General features: G+C 43.3%; 1 protein-coding gene across 3 annotated transcripts in view; it reads right to left on the reverse strand.

Annotated features, from left to right (window-relative positions):
• Window positions 1-15,242, reverse strand: part of DNM3 (dynamin 3) — a 382,651-nt gene that overhangs the window by 97,407 nt on the left and 270,002 nt on the right. For all 3 annotated transcript variants that reach the window (XM_054587765.1, XM_054587764.1, XM_054587763.1), the window contains one exon: window positions 14,369-14,478. In XM_054587765.1, the coding sequence (XP_054443740.1) occupies window positions 14,369-14,478 (110 nt within the window). The remainder of the gene's footprint in view (window positions 1-14,368; window positions 14,479-15,242) is intronic.

Consider the following 15,242-nt stretch of genomic DNA (forward strand, 5'->3'; position numbering starts at 1 on the left):
AAAAACTGTAGAAAACAGTTGTGCATAAAACAGGTTTTCTGTAGCTAAATTGGGAGGTACCACAGAGGTCACCTGAGCCCACGCCCCCACGAGGCGGGGCTCCCGCACGACATCGTCGCGGGTCGGACTGACCATCCCAGCTCATCGCCAGGCACTGGTCCAGCATGATGACGAACGGGGTCCCCTTTTACTCTCAAAAGTAACGATAAATTGTGACTGTCCTCCTGATGAGTTGCTACCGAGCTTCTGTTCAAAGTGCTCTGCTGCTCAGGGGTAGAGGCTTGCTAGCTCAGAAGCTATGATAAAAATATAAAATATAAGAATGTAATATATCGAATATTAAAACCTCTTTCTGATGATGAGCTGGTACAATTAGTTCGTAGAATCTAAAAAATGATTACAACTCATTCCATTATATTTGACTGGTATCAACACCAACTAATCCTCCAAAACCTTAGTGTTTTTTTAATCAATACTTACCAACAAACACAAGTGTTGCTGAAACAGTCCGAGTTCAGAATCATTTTTGACATTACGTGGCTTTCCTTGCAACAAATGCGCTCGCATTCACGGAGACAGTGGGAGGCGGGGTGGGTGCCTTTGCACCAGGCAGGACACTGTCCCGAATCTGAACGGATGGTCGCTGCTTCCTTCAGTGACACAAACTCGCCTGGTCCAGAAAGAAGGCCATTTCCACCACGGGTGTCCGGAGGAAGCAGGGACAACATCGGCTTTAGGAAATCTTGACCCTGAGGACACCCCGCGCTGACACTCCCTGTCACAAGGCGGGAGACGCCTGCTGCGGCCCAGGGGCGGTTTCTCCGGCAAAGCCGCCGGCACGACGGAGCCGGAAGGCAACCCAGAGCGCCTGCCCTGTTCCCGGGTTGCCACGTGTACTGGGAAGGCGGACCTGCAGTCAATCCGTGGCTGTGGAAACCTGAGTTTTGGGCGGAAATTTCTCAAAAGTGAACCAAGTGAGGCTGTCACCTAGAGGAAGCCCACTGTCGTTATCTGTGACCGATGATAAAACTCAACCTTGGGGTTTTGGAACCCTGGAACCCCCCACGCTGGGCTTGACAGCGTAACCCTTCCAGCTGGGACTGGTGGTGACACCGTCAAATGTGATTTTTAAATACTGTGTGATGAAATGCGTAAATATTGAGAAGATCTGCATAAACCAGTGAACCAATAGGTTCCAAATGACAAAAGTATGATGTTACAAAATCACACATCAGTAAGAGACCCATTTAAAGGGCACGACCGACCAGCGGATTAATGGCGTGAGCCACGAGAAGCTCATTGGTGGGCTCTCAGACTCCGTGCTGCGCCCAGCATTCTGGAAGCTCTCTCTTGTCGAGTTTTGGTAAGGTATCAAAGAAGAAAATCCACAATTATCCAAAAAGGCTATTAAAATACTCTTCCCTTCCTAACTACATACATGCCTTAGTGAGACCAGATTTTCTTCATTCACTTCAACCAAAACAACATATTGCAACAGATTGAAAGCAGAAGCAGATATGAGAATCCAGCTGCCTTCCATTAAGCCACACATTAAAGAGATTTGCTAAATTGTAAAAAAACAATGCCACTCTTCTCTCTGATATTTTTAAATGTATTTTTCCATAAAAACATACTATTTACGCAAACATAAAATGGACTTATTACTATCCTTTTTAAATGATTTGATAAATAAATATTTTTAAATTCCTTATTTTTAATTTGCAACAATGGATATAATTGGTATGCTAACAAATGTTTAATGACTAGCTTTCCAGAAAAAAAAAAAGCTGTGGTTTGTAGCCTTTGCCAATTTCCATGGTATAAATACTCTCACTATAGCCAACTTTAAGCAACAACATGAAGTCAACTGGCTGACAGAATTCCCGATATAATCCACACATTCCACATAAACAAAAGCTCTTTGAAGTCTTCAAAAAGTTTTAAGAGTGGAAAGGGTCCTCAGACCAAAAAGCTTGAGAGCCATTAGTACGGATCTTGTACGGCCAATTTATTTTAGAACTCACAGTGCAGCCATCAAAACACAGAAATAGGTTGACGACTTCAGCACACTGGCAGGGGAACCAAGTCACAAGCACTGATCTGTTTTCTAAAGCAATATCACTGCAGCGTGTTAAGACAGGTTCGGGCTGTTATCTAGATGTGTGACACTCAGGACGTGCTCCGGCCTGGCAGAGGCGACAGGCGCGGAGGGAGGCGAGGATGTCACCAACGCACGGCCCGCTCAGGCGCGCGCCGTGCTGGGACAGAGGATTCTCTGCGATGGCACGGACTGAAACTGCTTTGTGGGGACAGTGTTTTCCTCTGATTCTAAGAAATAAACACAGGCAGTCTCACAGTTAGAGAAAGGAAAGAAAAAGGAAAAAAGCTCATTCCAGTCGGGCTCTGCAAATGTTTTCTTTATGAAGCACGCATCTGCTCAGAGTTAGCTGCGGTGTGACTAACATTTTCTACGAGGGCTGGTGCCACGTCCCTCCCTTCGCTGAGGCTGTGCATTAATTAAAATTAATTACACCTGCCAGTAAATAGATTTCGTTTTAGTTTCCCTCTGAATGTGGCGAGTTGAAGTAGAATAATACAATGTATACTCAAGGTATATAATTAAATCCTCCACAATATTTTCTCTCAGCAGGTGTAGTCACTAAGGACATTGTTTATGGGTAGGTTGGCTTCGCAGTAAATCAACTGAGGAAAAATAAAAATATATTATACATGCAGTGTAAGGTCACAAAAAAAAATTTCTGATTTGTAAATTGATATTGTAAAAAGCCAGGCTTACACTAAATATTCTTGAGTGCATGATTTGAGGGAGCTCAGTGACCTTTGTACAGCTTTATGTGTCCACATGTTACTCGGACTCAAAGACTCCTTTTTTTTTCTACCTCAAGGACTTCTAGGCAAGGTGTTTAATAAATCAGAACAGCACATAGTAACACGGGTAACAACGTAAGCCTCTGCGCCTGCCGGAGCCCTTGGATACCTTGCCTTCAAACAGCAACAGATTTGAAAAATATCCCTCTCTGGACTTTTTCTATTTCTTTTCCTATCTGATATAAGCTTTCTTCTTCAACTTGAAGATTGTTTTACCATATTCCACAGGCCCTCTCTACCAATCCGATGATCCTAGTCATCAGCAAAACATGCCCTTAGTTTTCTTTATTTTTGTGCTTTGGGAAGCTTCTAAGACTGCCAAAGAAAGTTTAGGTGTGTAGGAATTTCCTTCAGGCTGGGCCCAGCTGGGGAAACGTTCATGCCCTGCTTCTTGTTTCGTAAGAGCTCTCCCCGCAGGTGGCCGGCGAACACACGTGCGTACCTGGCCACCTCCCTGCTGGCTTCGGCGTGGCAGAGGGGCACGCTGTCCCAAAATGCCCAGCCCACTGGATAACGGCGTGGCGTACAGCTCACTAATTCTGATCTTGCCATAGATAAGCAGAATGTCAACTCAGCCTTTAAAATGCAGGCCTGAGACAAGCCAGTTAATATCTTGAATCTCATGTTTTAGAATGACTAATTCATCTGCAAAAGAGAAAAGTTCATTTTTCAAACAAAAATTTGCTACACAATCTTATTTATAAACCGCAGGCTTCAAGATGCCAGACCACTTGGGCCTGTCTCTTTTCAAGAGCCCTCAGACTTTCTCCTGAAACTTAACCACTCGAGCATCCTTCTCATCTTAGAACCGAGCATCTATTTTTCCACAGCGTGTCTGCAACTAGCAATTTCTCTTCCGTCATCAATGAACATAGTTGGAGCCACTTCATGGTCCCCAAAGGGGGGGGGGCACACTTCTGTCCCAGGCCACGGTGTTTGCTGGAAGGGGGCCTGGGGGGAAGGGAGTCCCATCAGCAAATAGTTGCTCTGGGAAGCAGGCGGGGGGCGGGCCCTGCGTCTTTCCTGAAGCCCTCGAAGAAAAAGAGACTTGCTCTGAGGGACATGATTTTGTTCTGTTCCTGAGCTTCACACAGAGTGTCAGGCTCCTTCATCAAGGCAGCCCTTGGGCAGAAACGTTCTGAACACAAGTGCCCCCAACAAAGGCCGAAATCCCTGCTGGCGCTGCTTATGGCTCAGGATGCGCGTCCAGTTTAAATCCTTGGGAGAGAGGACCGATCTAAGTTGCTGAGTCGATCCTACAAAACCCTTTGAAATGTGCCAGGGCTTCCAGAAAGCAAAGTGCCTAATTCCCCCCGAAAAATGGATAGGGGCTCCGCACAGGTGTTTGAAGCATGAAGAATTTCTCCAAAGCCTTTTAATGACATTTGAAAAAGCTGAAAAGCACCAACTTGCCATTTTTTCGCCCTCAGAAAAGGCAGACACAGCCATCCAAGTAGGGCATCGTACTCCTGTTACATTTCGGAGTTTAATTTGAAAACCAATAAGAGAAGAATTTAAATTGATTGCTTCAAGCCATGGACATTTCATACCCAAGCAATTATGTTGGCTTTCATGAGAATTTATCTTAGCTGTGAAATCGATTGTCACAGACTTTAGTTCATAAAAATATTACCAAATCATATCTGAGTCCTGTCTTGGTGAGGGTGGTGAGTCAAAAAGAAAAAACCAGACATGCAGCTGATGTCCATTCTCCCTTCCATCTCCTCAGGCCCCTCCTCTCCTGCGTACCTAGGATTTCCTAACGCCGCCAGTCCGCAACCACAGGGACACTCAGAAGGGGAAGAGACGCGGTAGCGAGAGCCGGGAGATTACTGCAAAACACAGTGAGGCAGAACAAAGGAAGAGGGAGGGCACAGAAGAGAGTTCTTGGATTCAAAGATTTGGGTTTAACTGCTTTCAAAATATAAAGTGTCCTTTTAGCGACTCGCTAAGCAGGTATTCCAATCCAGCTCCCCCACGGGGAAAGCACAGGGCACATCCTTTTGGATTTACAGACGGAAATGAACGTTTCTGTCCCATTGGGAATGCACCGTCGGTGCCTTTGCGCCAGCCCCGAATCTCTGCCTGACCGCGTACGCCCAACAGTTCCAGTGGAAACAAGAAGGGCCAGACACTGACCGACAGAAAACTGAAAGGCCTGGCTCTCCACCTCCCTAACTTTCAAAAGTTCTGTATTTCCCAGAAAACCTGGAGTTTGTTAATACTTTGATAGAGCTGAAGAGGGGAAGATCTGTAACGCTGAGGATGGATATACAAAATATTTTTGAATAACAGAAATAAGATTAGGGGAACCAAGTTGAGGCAATTTACAAGGAAACAACTGCTCTATTTTTGTCTTAAAGGACAATGTCATGGGATTCTACTAAAATCATTTATACGGTTTGTATATAAATGAAAATTCTCAGTTTCTTACTTTTTAAGTGAAACATTTCTTTTTGTGCTACAGTTATTTCCTCGATGTGTTTTTGTTGACTATTTCTGTTTTCTGTCCGCCGGCATATGAGGCTCTGCAATTCTAGAGCTCACCTACAAAATGCCTTTCATTGGCAACTGATGTCACTCATCTCTCCACCACATAAGGGAGGGTAAACAGTTTGCTCTCCATCTGTTTATTCATTCTCCCATGTCCTGGAGCCCCGCCCCCCACCCCCAACACCAGCCAATCACTGGGCACAGCGTTAGGCCGTGGGGGCCGGGGGAGCGATCAAGACAACAGACACAGCCTCTTCCTCATGGAAAGTAGTCTAGCAGTGGGGACAAATATTGATGACATGATTACCCTTGTTGTAATTAATTCATGTACCATTGTGTTAAAACCAGAAAGAAGTACAGGTGTTACAATGTTGACCTGACACGTTCCATTACTTAGATGGCCAGTGTAAATATTTCTCAGAGCATCGCAGAGCAAATTCCCGACACCGGACTAATCCCAGTTGATTTATGAGCTCCTCGGGACAATGTATCAGATCTGAGTTAGTCTCCTAGCTGGCAGAATTTTTTCTTTTAATAAAGTATGGGGAAAACCAAACCCTTATATTATCCCTGAAGCTACGGAAAGGGTACGATGAGCTGGGTGAGTCCACTGAGAGCACCAGAGTTTTCACTCTGAAACAGCCCTTTTCCCTCCACGAGTCCTCGGAGTTAGAGGGCACTGCAGATCCCTGCTTGCGAAAAGATCACCCACGCGCGCTCCATGAGGAACTGTAGGAGGACGCACAGTTCATTACTCAGCTTGGACCGGAAGACCGGCTACTAATTTACTCGCTCTCTGACCAAGAGAAATCCTACTGAATGAGAGTGCCCTAAAGACAAACAATTCTCACTTAGTCTTCTACGACACGAGAAATGTCTTAAACATTCTTTTGACAACAGTGGGTAAAATGAAATAAAATAGCTGTTCCAGGTGTCTTGCTTCTGCTCCAAAACCAAGATTGATTGCACTGTACCCCTTACAGAAAACTTCATTTCCTTGTACAAAACTCTGCATGTTTTTACTCCACTGAATTTCCAATAAATGTGAGCCTCTGCCACCGCTATTCAGGGAAGAGTAATTGCTTCCCTTTTAATATCAATGTGACACTCCACCACGTCCTAGTGAGACATGACCTTCCAGACAAGCCTCTGCACAGCACGTTTTGCCCAGCATATTTGTTTAATTAAGCACTTTTCCAAACAACTTAAACTCCAACCATGTCTTAATATAGAAACATAGCCATAAAGGTATATAAACGGAAAACCTGACTCCAATTCCTTTCCAGCGAACAAGTGGAAAAATAGACCACTCAACAATGAGCATAAAGAGCCGTTCTTTTCGGAATGTCTGTGAGGGCACACTAGCTACAGTGCAGCATTATTTGACGTTTATTGAGTGTTGGCAATGTGCTGGGGTCCAAGGGGAGTAGTGAGACATCCTACAACCCCTTTCTGTAACAAGGGGGGGAGGGGAGGTGAACTGGAACGCTTGGTCACGTTGATAAACCATATCCTAAACTGACGCTACAAGCAGCATCCAAGAAAGATGCCTTATTTAACGGAAAGCAGAGCCAGACGAGCCAAGGGGAGCTCGGAGAACACCACGTGGCAGCCCCACAACCCCCAGACAGGCGCGGATCTCTGCCGGCTACCGGAGCTGACATACCTCGGACCAAATGGGCCTTAGCGTGACCCTGGGAGCGAAGGCCCGCCTGGGGAGGGCGGGGACCAGCACAGAGGAGCCATTGTGTGGACACGCTCCTACCAGGGAAAACACGGCATTTCTAACAAAGCCACATGCAACAAAAAACCTGGGGCGCATTTCAATCTGCAGCTTCGACTCCGCCACAAAGGAGTCCGGGAACGTTTATCTTAGATTTTCAAAATGACGTGGTGAGGTGATGGGTGCGGAAACCCGGCAGTTTCACTCTCTGCCTCCCGGGGGACCAGGACGCCCTCTTTGAAAGGCTCAGAGGCAGGCGGGGGACGCATGGCCTCACCGCAGGGTTTGTGGGAAACTCGCTCTCCTCAGGCACTGGACTCACGGCAACCAAGAACAATTCCTCTCATTTAGAAAAATCTTAGCTCTCACACACTGTTTAGAATGGCTCAGAAGTCTGGTCACCAGACTCATAAAGATCATATTAATTCACCAGGACACTGAAGGCTTTTTAAAGAGCGACGTTAAATGTATCAATTCCCACACACCCATGACTGGGGACTGCAGAGCAACTGTTTAAAACTTTATAGTGGAAACCTGACAGGGCAACGGCAGGAGCGCTTGGGGCCGGCGCCGCGGCCCGGCGGCAGCGGCCGCGCGGGTCTTCGCAGCCGTGGCGGGGCCCCGGGTCAGCGCCACGCCGCGCGGGGCGGCGGCGACTCGCAGCGTCCCCGGGAAAACGGTGCGGCCCGGCAGCAAACTGAAATGCTGTATGAGAAGGGAAAGGTCTCTTCACCGCTGCTCTTCTAGGAACAAGTCCAAGTAAGACACTGGGTGGAATTCCCATTCCGTAGTTAATATCAAAACTGTGGCATCGGAAAGGGCCCGGCATCAGGAGACGGCAGAGCCGGGCTCGGGGGGAGGCGTTTAACTGTTACAGGGGTATCAGCCCCTTCGCCTTGAGGTGGCGGGACAGACAAGACTATCTCTAAGGTCCCAGCGAACCCTTCGAAAGCCAGGCCACTTTAACATTTATGTCAGCGCCAACCCCGACGTTCATCCCTCTCATGTGGGTCTGCTAAACAGCCAAATAAACTGATCTAAAACACTGCAGTGGAAAACAGGGATAAAGAGGACAAAGTAACAGAAACATTTATAAAAACTCTTTCAAATTCCCCAAGGACAAATTCATCTAAAGGCAAGGGAAGGGCACACACACGTCTTTTCTTATAAGATCTTGTCTCAGAAGAAAGAAAAAAAATCAATGTAAGTGGTGAAAATATAACTAAGTATAGTTGATAGAAGTATGCTAAGTATGTGGGCCTTTGATACACGCACGGTGTTCCTTTGACACAGAATATTAAAGTACATAAACCGACATGGGTAAATCTAGTTCAAACCCTATGAAGAAATAGGAATGTTTATCTTGCTTTTAAAATTAGTGTGTTCTCATCCAAAATTAGATTCAACAAGTTAAGCGACACTTTGCAACACTCCCGCCTTTTTGCTCTAATATTATTCCCTCTTTGGGGCGTTTCTTTCCGTTTCCTGCCCACGACGCAGGCCGAGCGGAGGCGCGGCGCCGGCTACGGCACAGCCCTGCCGGTGGCTGACCCCGTGCTCTCCGTGGCCGCGGCACCGAAGTGCCACAGGGGGGCACGCCATCGTGTAACCTGGTTGAATGTTTCCTTATATGCCATGACCCATTTGCTTCATGGGTAAGATCATCTCAACAAGCCTATTTTTCCCACATTTTTAAAATCTCTTCATTGATTTCCTAGATGTTCCGTCTTAAGATCGGTGAAAATGAATAGGCACGACAGGGTGCCACCTTGTACTTCCCCCAGGCCGGCGGGGCAGAGCTGTCGGAGGAGCACCCAGGAAGGGGACCAGAGTAACAAGTCGCTGACTGAGGGGTTAGTCAGAGAATGGCAGCTGTTTTTCTCTGACTGGCGTAGGTGACATTTCCCTTTGTGGCCACAGAGAAGCCCCAGGCTGACACTGAGGTTCACTCTTACCATCATCCCCACTTCTAGGGGGAGGCAGGAACACTGTCTTGCTTTTCAACATCTTAATCCTACTGAAAGACCATTTCATTTCAACTAAAATGGCAGAGTGGAAAGTTAACAATCTCTTTCCTACAGGATCTCTAATATTGCCAAAAAAATTATTATAAATGCCTAGGCCCTCCAAAATGAAAAGAGGGAGGGAGAGACAGAGACAAGAAATATATCTTTTTGCCACTTTGCCACTGGATGGTGTCAGTTTTATTCACTGAAAGGCTTGGATCTTTTTGTCACTTTGCCACTGGATGGTGTCCGTTTTATTCACTGAAAGGCTTAGATCTTTTGGTGAAAAAGTGGCTACACAAAAAATAGAAAACAAGATGTTGGGATTTATGTGGGAGTCAGCACTCTCCAAAGGCTGTATCCTCAAAAGGAAAAAAAAAAGATGGATTAAAAGAAAAAAGAATTATCCACTGTCAAAGAGAGATGATAGGCAAGTTTTGGCCCAGTCACAGCGTGAAGAGAGTATTGGTGAACAGGGAGATGGAGCTAAAAAAGTGACTCAAAATGAGGCACAAGGTGATATGTCCAAAATAGAGAGCCAAACATACAAAGAACAGGATAAAATGGATTAGTACATGTCTAATAGGAATTGTAGAAGGAGAAACAAGAAGGAACAGAGAAGAGATAAAAGTCAAAGAGACAGCGATACAGATTTTTTCCAGACTCTATGAAAATCATGAATCCTCAGGTTTAGGAAACACAGTGAGTGCCAAGCAGGGAATGTAAAGCCACACACACACTCGACTGGAACCTCAGTGTACCCAAGACAAAAAGCTCTTAATCTCAACCATGGAGGAAACACAGATTACCTATTAAAAGAAGCAATAATGAGACTGTCAGTTAACTTCTCAAAAGGAGAGCAGAAGCCAGAACGTAGGGGAACAATGACTTCAAAGTATTAAATAAAAAGATCTATTAGCCCATCATTTAATATTCCACTGAAGTATTATTGAAAAATGAGGACAACATAAAACATTTTCAGGAAAACGAACACCAAAGAAAGTTACCACCAAACAGTACCTGCTGAAAGGATTTCTAAGAGGTGTACTGTAGCATGAAGGGAAGTGAACCAAAATTAAACACTGGGACGCAAGGAGAAAAGTGAACAAATTGACAAACATGTCGATAAATCTAAGCAATCACTGTCTATGTGAAACAGTGTAATGCTGAGTAAGATGGTAAAAAAGCAGAGTGGAACTCAAATACTAGGTAACAGTAATAGGGAAGTCGAGAAATTGGAGGATTTCAAGAGATTTAAGGTCATTTTGAAAAGAGTGTAGAATGACTAACTTCAAACTTCAGTCAAAAATATTAAAAGAATGTCTAAAAGATTAAAAATAAGGTATATAATTTCCAAGCCAAGGGAAAAATTAATTAACCTAAGTAAAAGAAAAATAAGTCAGGCAAAAAGTGAGGGAAACAAGTATGAGGAAGGCAGGGTAATGAGAAAGACTAAAATAAGATGTTCAAATTAATTTGGAAAATCAGTAATGATGATAATAGATATAAATGGCCTAAAATATAGGTCAAAAGAAAAAGACCTCATATTAGAATAGAAGAAACAAACAAATCTAGCTACATGCTATAGGAAAACAATAAAAATACAGAAAGGCTGATGGCCGAAGTAGAAAGGATAAACCAAGCAACTATTAACCAAAAGAAAGGTATTGTCACTATATTAAGATCAGACAAAATTAATTTTAAGGTAAAGATCATTGTTAGAAATAAAGGTGGTTGACACAAAATATTAAAAGAAAAAGTCACCAGGAAGATACAACGATTCTAAACTTGTAAGACTCTAATAACAGATTGACCTCAAAACACAAGTTAAAAATGGACAGACTTACTAGAATAATCAAGCTCACAATCATAAAGTGAGAGTTTTCACACCCCTCTCATAAAGTGAGATTCTTTACCTGTCTCCCTGCCAACATCATGTTTAGATTATGTTCTGTCTAGAACATAATCTAAAAGGCACCGTCCTTCTTTTTTTATGTTTCATTCATAGATGTAGTTTAAGACCATAGAGCAGTGCCTGGCATGTTACAGCTGCCTAATATATACTTGTTGAATGTTTGAATTAATCAATATAAAAAAGATCATAACTATAGAGACTGAATAATACAGTTAGTAAGCATAAGCCAATGGACTCTTATGGGACCCTTCACTCCCAAATCCCTCTTCTCAAGCATGTGGGGAATGTTTGTGAAATCTCACCATGTGCTGGGCCTCATTCTCCGACCACAGTACAATTAAGTTAGAAGTCAACAACAAAACAATAAAATTCCATGCACTATACAATGTAAAACATATTTCCCTACAACTGAAAGAAGAAATCATACCAAACATTATGGTAACAGAAGGCTGAAGGAAACAGAACTTAATAAATAGAAACTTTGTACTTAAAAAGTTGCGGTGAGCAGCTAAAGATCACCTAGAGGGAATTCTGTAGATTTAGTGTATATATAAGAAAAAGGAAGGATAAACATCAATGAGATATATAGCTAAATTAAGTTAGAAAAAAGACCTACAAAGTAAACATAAAGAAAATACAAGGAAGGAAAACAATGAAGATGAGATGAGAAATTATTGAGACATGGAAAAAACACAAAAGAGGATCAAAGAAGTTAAAAGCAGTTTCTTTAAAAATAGATACAATTTTGTCAACAGTGATCATATTACAGAAGATAAGGCTTACTATTAGAAATAAAAAAGGGCCCATTTTCAGATAAGGAAGAAATTTGAAAAAATAGAACATTATGACATATTTGACACTAATATACATATTTAAAAATGAACAGAATCAACAATTTCCTAGAAAAAAAAATGTAATTTGTCCAAACTGACTCATGGAAAAAATAGACAACCCAAACAAAATCTATAATTATATAAAGTGAGTGACTGGTTAAGAATCTACTTAACAAAACTACCCACCAGGGCCTGATGAATTCTTCCAAACCACAATTAATGGTTAAACTTTATCTTACACAAAAGCTTCCAAAGAACAGCAGTCCTCATTCCCACTGCAGTAGTGAAGCTAACAGAGGACCTCACTATGGAAACCGGGAGGCGAAAGTGTACAAGGGGCCACTGAGGGGCCAATCTCTTTTATGAACACAGATGCGAAACCCTAAATAAAATGCTCGCACACTTAAGCCAGGAATGCAGAATAAATAATAATACGTCATGACTTGACTTCCCAGGTTTCATCCCGGGAGATCAAGGATGGTTTAACATTAGAAGTCTCTTAATATACTTTACCACACGGATGGATTAAAGAAGGAAATCATACAGTCTCCTCTGCAGAGGCAGAAAAAGGACTTGGTAAACTGTGTCACCTGTCCATGATTAACATAGAAAGAATGTAGCAACTAGCAACACGAGGGATCTTCTTTACCTGATACCAGGTACCTGTTGGAAAGTGCTTCACTGTGAAATAATGAAACGATTCTCCTTAAAATAAAAACAAGACAAGGATGCCCAACGGTATTCAACATTATCCTAGAGGGCTTAGCCAGCACAGAAACAACCAGAAGCCACCAGGATTTCCGAGGAAAAGACGATGGGGAGTGCGCCGGCAGACGGGACCTCCTCGTACTCCCCAGGGTCTCTGAGAAGTAGCTATAGAGTGCGCTACCTGTTGAGAACTAGTATTCCAGAATACCTAGATATTTACAAGTTTATAGAGTTTTCTTATTTGGTGCCCTTTGTTCTCTTTAAGACTCATAGTTGTGTTTCATCTAAAAAGATGCTCTATCATTGTCTGATTTTTTTTTTTAACTTGGTACCAATCCCTTTTAGAACCAGAACTTTCCAGCTTGTCCAAGGACTCAAATTTAGTTTGACCTCCCGTCTGGTAGTCACACTTCCTGTTCTGCCTCCGGGCAAGAAGGACGCATGGCCCTCAGTGGACTCCTTTGGGACCGCCCACCCCCACGGCACCGAGGACGGTACCCCAGTGCCGAGCAGGGTCCCAGCACCAGGACGTGCTGCTGTTCTCCCCACGAGCCCTTCTCCTTCTTTTTCATTACCAATGTTTTTTTTCCTCAACTAATAAGAAATCTTTAAAAAAAAATCCCATCTCAGTCTTTGATAGGGGAGTTGTGTTTAATTTGCTGCCCCCTTGATTCTTTACATGCCTTGCCCGTGTGGTTTTTCTGAGTGTTTTTGTATCATGAGTCACTCTGAGCAACTGACTGAGAATGTGGGAAGGAGTCTTCTTTTGCTACTTTGATTCACTGTGTGATTGACCCTGGGCCAGTCCCCGAACCTAATCAAGGAGCTTTGGTCATGGCTAAATAAAGGTAAAAGGCCTGGAAAGATGCGTTAAAACTGGATCCCACCACCTAATGACTCAGCCTCTTAATAACTGACTCAGAAAAAATAATTAGCTGTTTCCTATAACATTTCCATTTGGAAAAGAGCGATATTACCCTTGTCTAGTTCTGATGGCCCTTGTACATCTCCCTGTCCTTGACCGCTGTAACCTCTCCCTTTGTTTATTAACTTGACCGCTCAGTTTCAGTCCACAGTGACCAGCCCAGAAGGGACTCTAGCTAGAGTAGGTGCGCAGCTGTTAAAAAAAGAAGAAGAAGAAGAAAGGAAGGGGCACTTAGACAAGGAGGTCCTGATTTGGGGTTCAACTCTCCCAGGCACTTCAGTTTTGAGGCCGGAAGAAAATCAGCTAACCTCTCTGAGCTACACTTGCTAATTTATAAAATGGTAACCACATTTCTCTATCTTTTACCCCACAGGCAATTGTTACAAAAACCAGATAATGAACACGGATGGTGTTTTGAAAAACTCGGAAGTACTGTGTATTTGTATTCACATCAACTGGACAATTCTATTCACTGATGCAAAAATTTCATCGTAATATACAATATATGAGAAGGTCTATACCCATTCATTCCAGATAGATGTCATTAAAATTAGAGCTGAGTAATTTGCAAGTGTGTAAACAATAAATTCAGGGCAAGGAAGACTTTAAAGTAATAAAGTGTCGTTTAGGGACATAAGCAGCGTGATGTGGCTGCCTGCAGGGAACAAACTAATGAATGTTTGAAGATGCTTCTTATTTTAACTTTTAACCTTTTGAATCCATAACCTATGGTGGAAGCTAAACATACACAACAAATGAAGGGGAACCTGATGAGTGAACAAATTTCAAGGTGGGGCCAAAGGAACAATTGCAAACGTGATCTCTAGACAATGTAGAGATTCAAGGGAACGAAATCTGGAGGCTTTATTTTCTTACCTTTGTTCTGTATTAAAGAGTGCAAAGATGTGCTTGCTAGACATAAAGCTCTTTTCCACGTCTCGAACCTTCAGGTTGTCCAAGGGGAGCATGTACTTCTTTTCTTTTTCCTAGAGAGAGAGCAGGAGGAGGCGGAGCTTTAATAAAAGATCTTGAAGCATGCCAACGGCGACATTTTCCCCTGAGCTGGCCAACGTTTGATTACGCTCCTTTGATACCATCACATGCTATTTTGATACCAGATATAGAAGAACAGAAGTTATCTGAGATGGGAGTCTCCGATGATTCTCAACACATGGTCAGAGGAATGGGGGGAGGGGCGTCTAGAGGAAGGAAGGGCTCAGCAATGGAGAAAACACATGGTCTTCTATCCTTTCTTCCTCATGTGGGTCCCCTTAGATGTTTTCAAATGTTAGTTTGATATTAAGAATTTAGCCATCTGTTAATATTTAACAAAAATGTTCTGGTCCTAATTCAATGAGAAGTGCCAGATGGATTTCATTTTATATTTTATTTGCAGCCTAAGCAGTTTTGATAGCCAGTGCTGGCAGGGGCCTGGAAGCCCGGGACCCCAGCATGAAGTGCCCCCCCGCCAATAACTTATGCTAAAGCACAGCAATACTTACTTCACTTTGGTCTAGAACAAATGTGGGTCCAGAAAAAAGTCATAATGTCCTTCAATTGCCGAGAGGAAAAGAACACATTAGAAGTGGACTGATATGAACTAGAACAAATTCTTTTTGCAAAATGAACAATCCGTTGGGAAGAAAGGGACATAGGAAGGAGAGGTCTGCAAGTGGGGACACACTGATCTTTGTAAAAACCTACTGATGCCAAAGAATTATTAGAAATGCTAACTTTTACAGACTGGCTC

Source organism: Pteronotus mesoamericanus, unplaced genomic scaffold, assembly GCF_021234165.1.
Source record: "Pteronotus mesoamericanus isolate MK-2021 breed Mesoamerican mustached bat unplaced genomic scaffold, CSHL_Meso_final scaffold_1186, whole genome shotgun sequence".
Classification (NCBI taxonomy): Eukaryota; Metazoa; Chordata; class Mammalia; order Chiroptera; family Mormoopidae; genus Pteronotus; species Pteronotus mesoamericanus.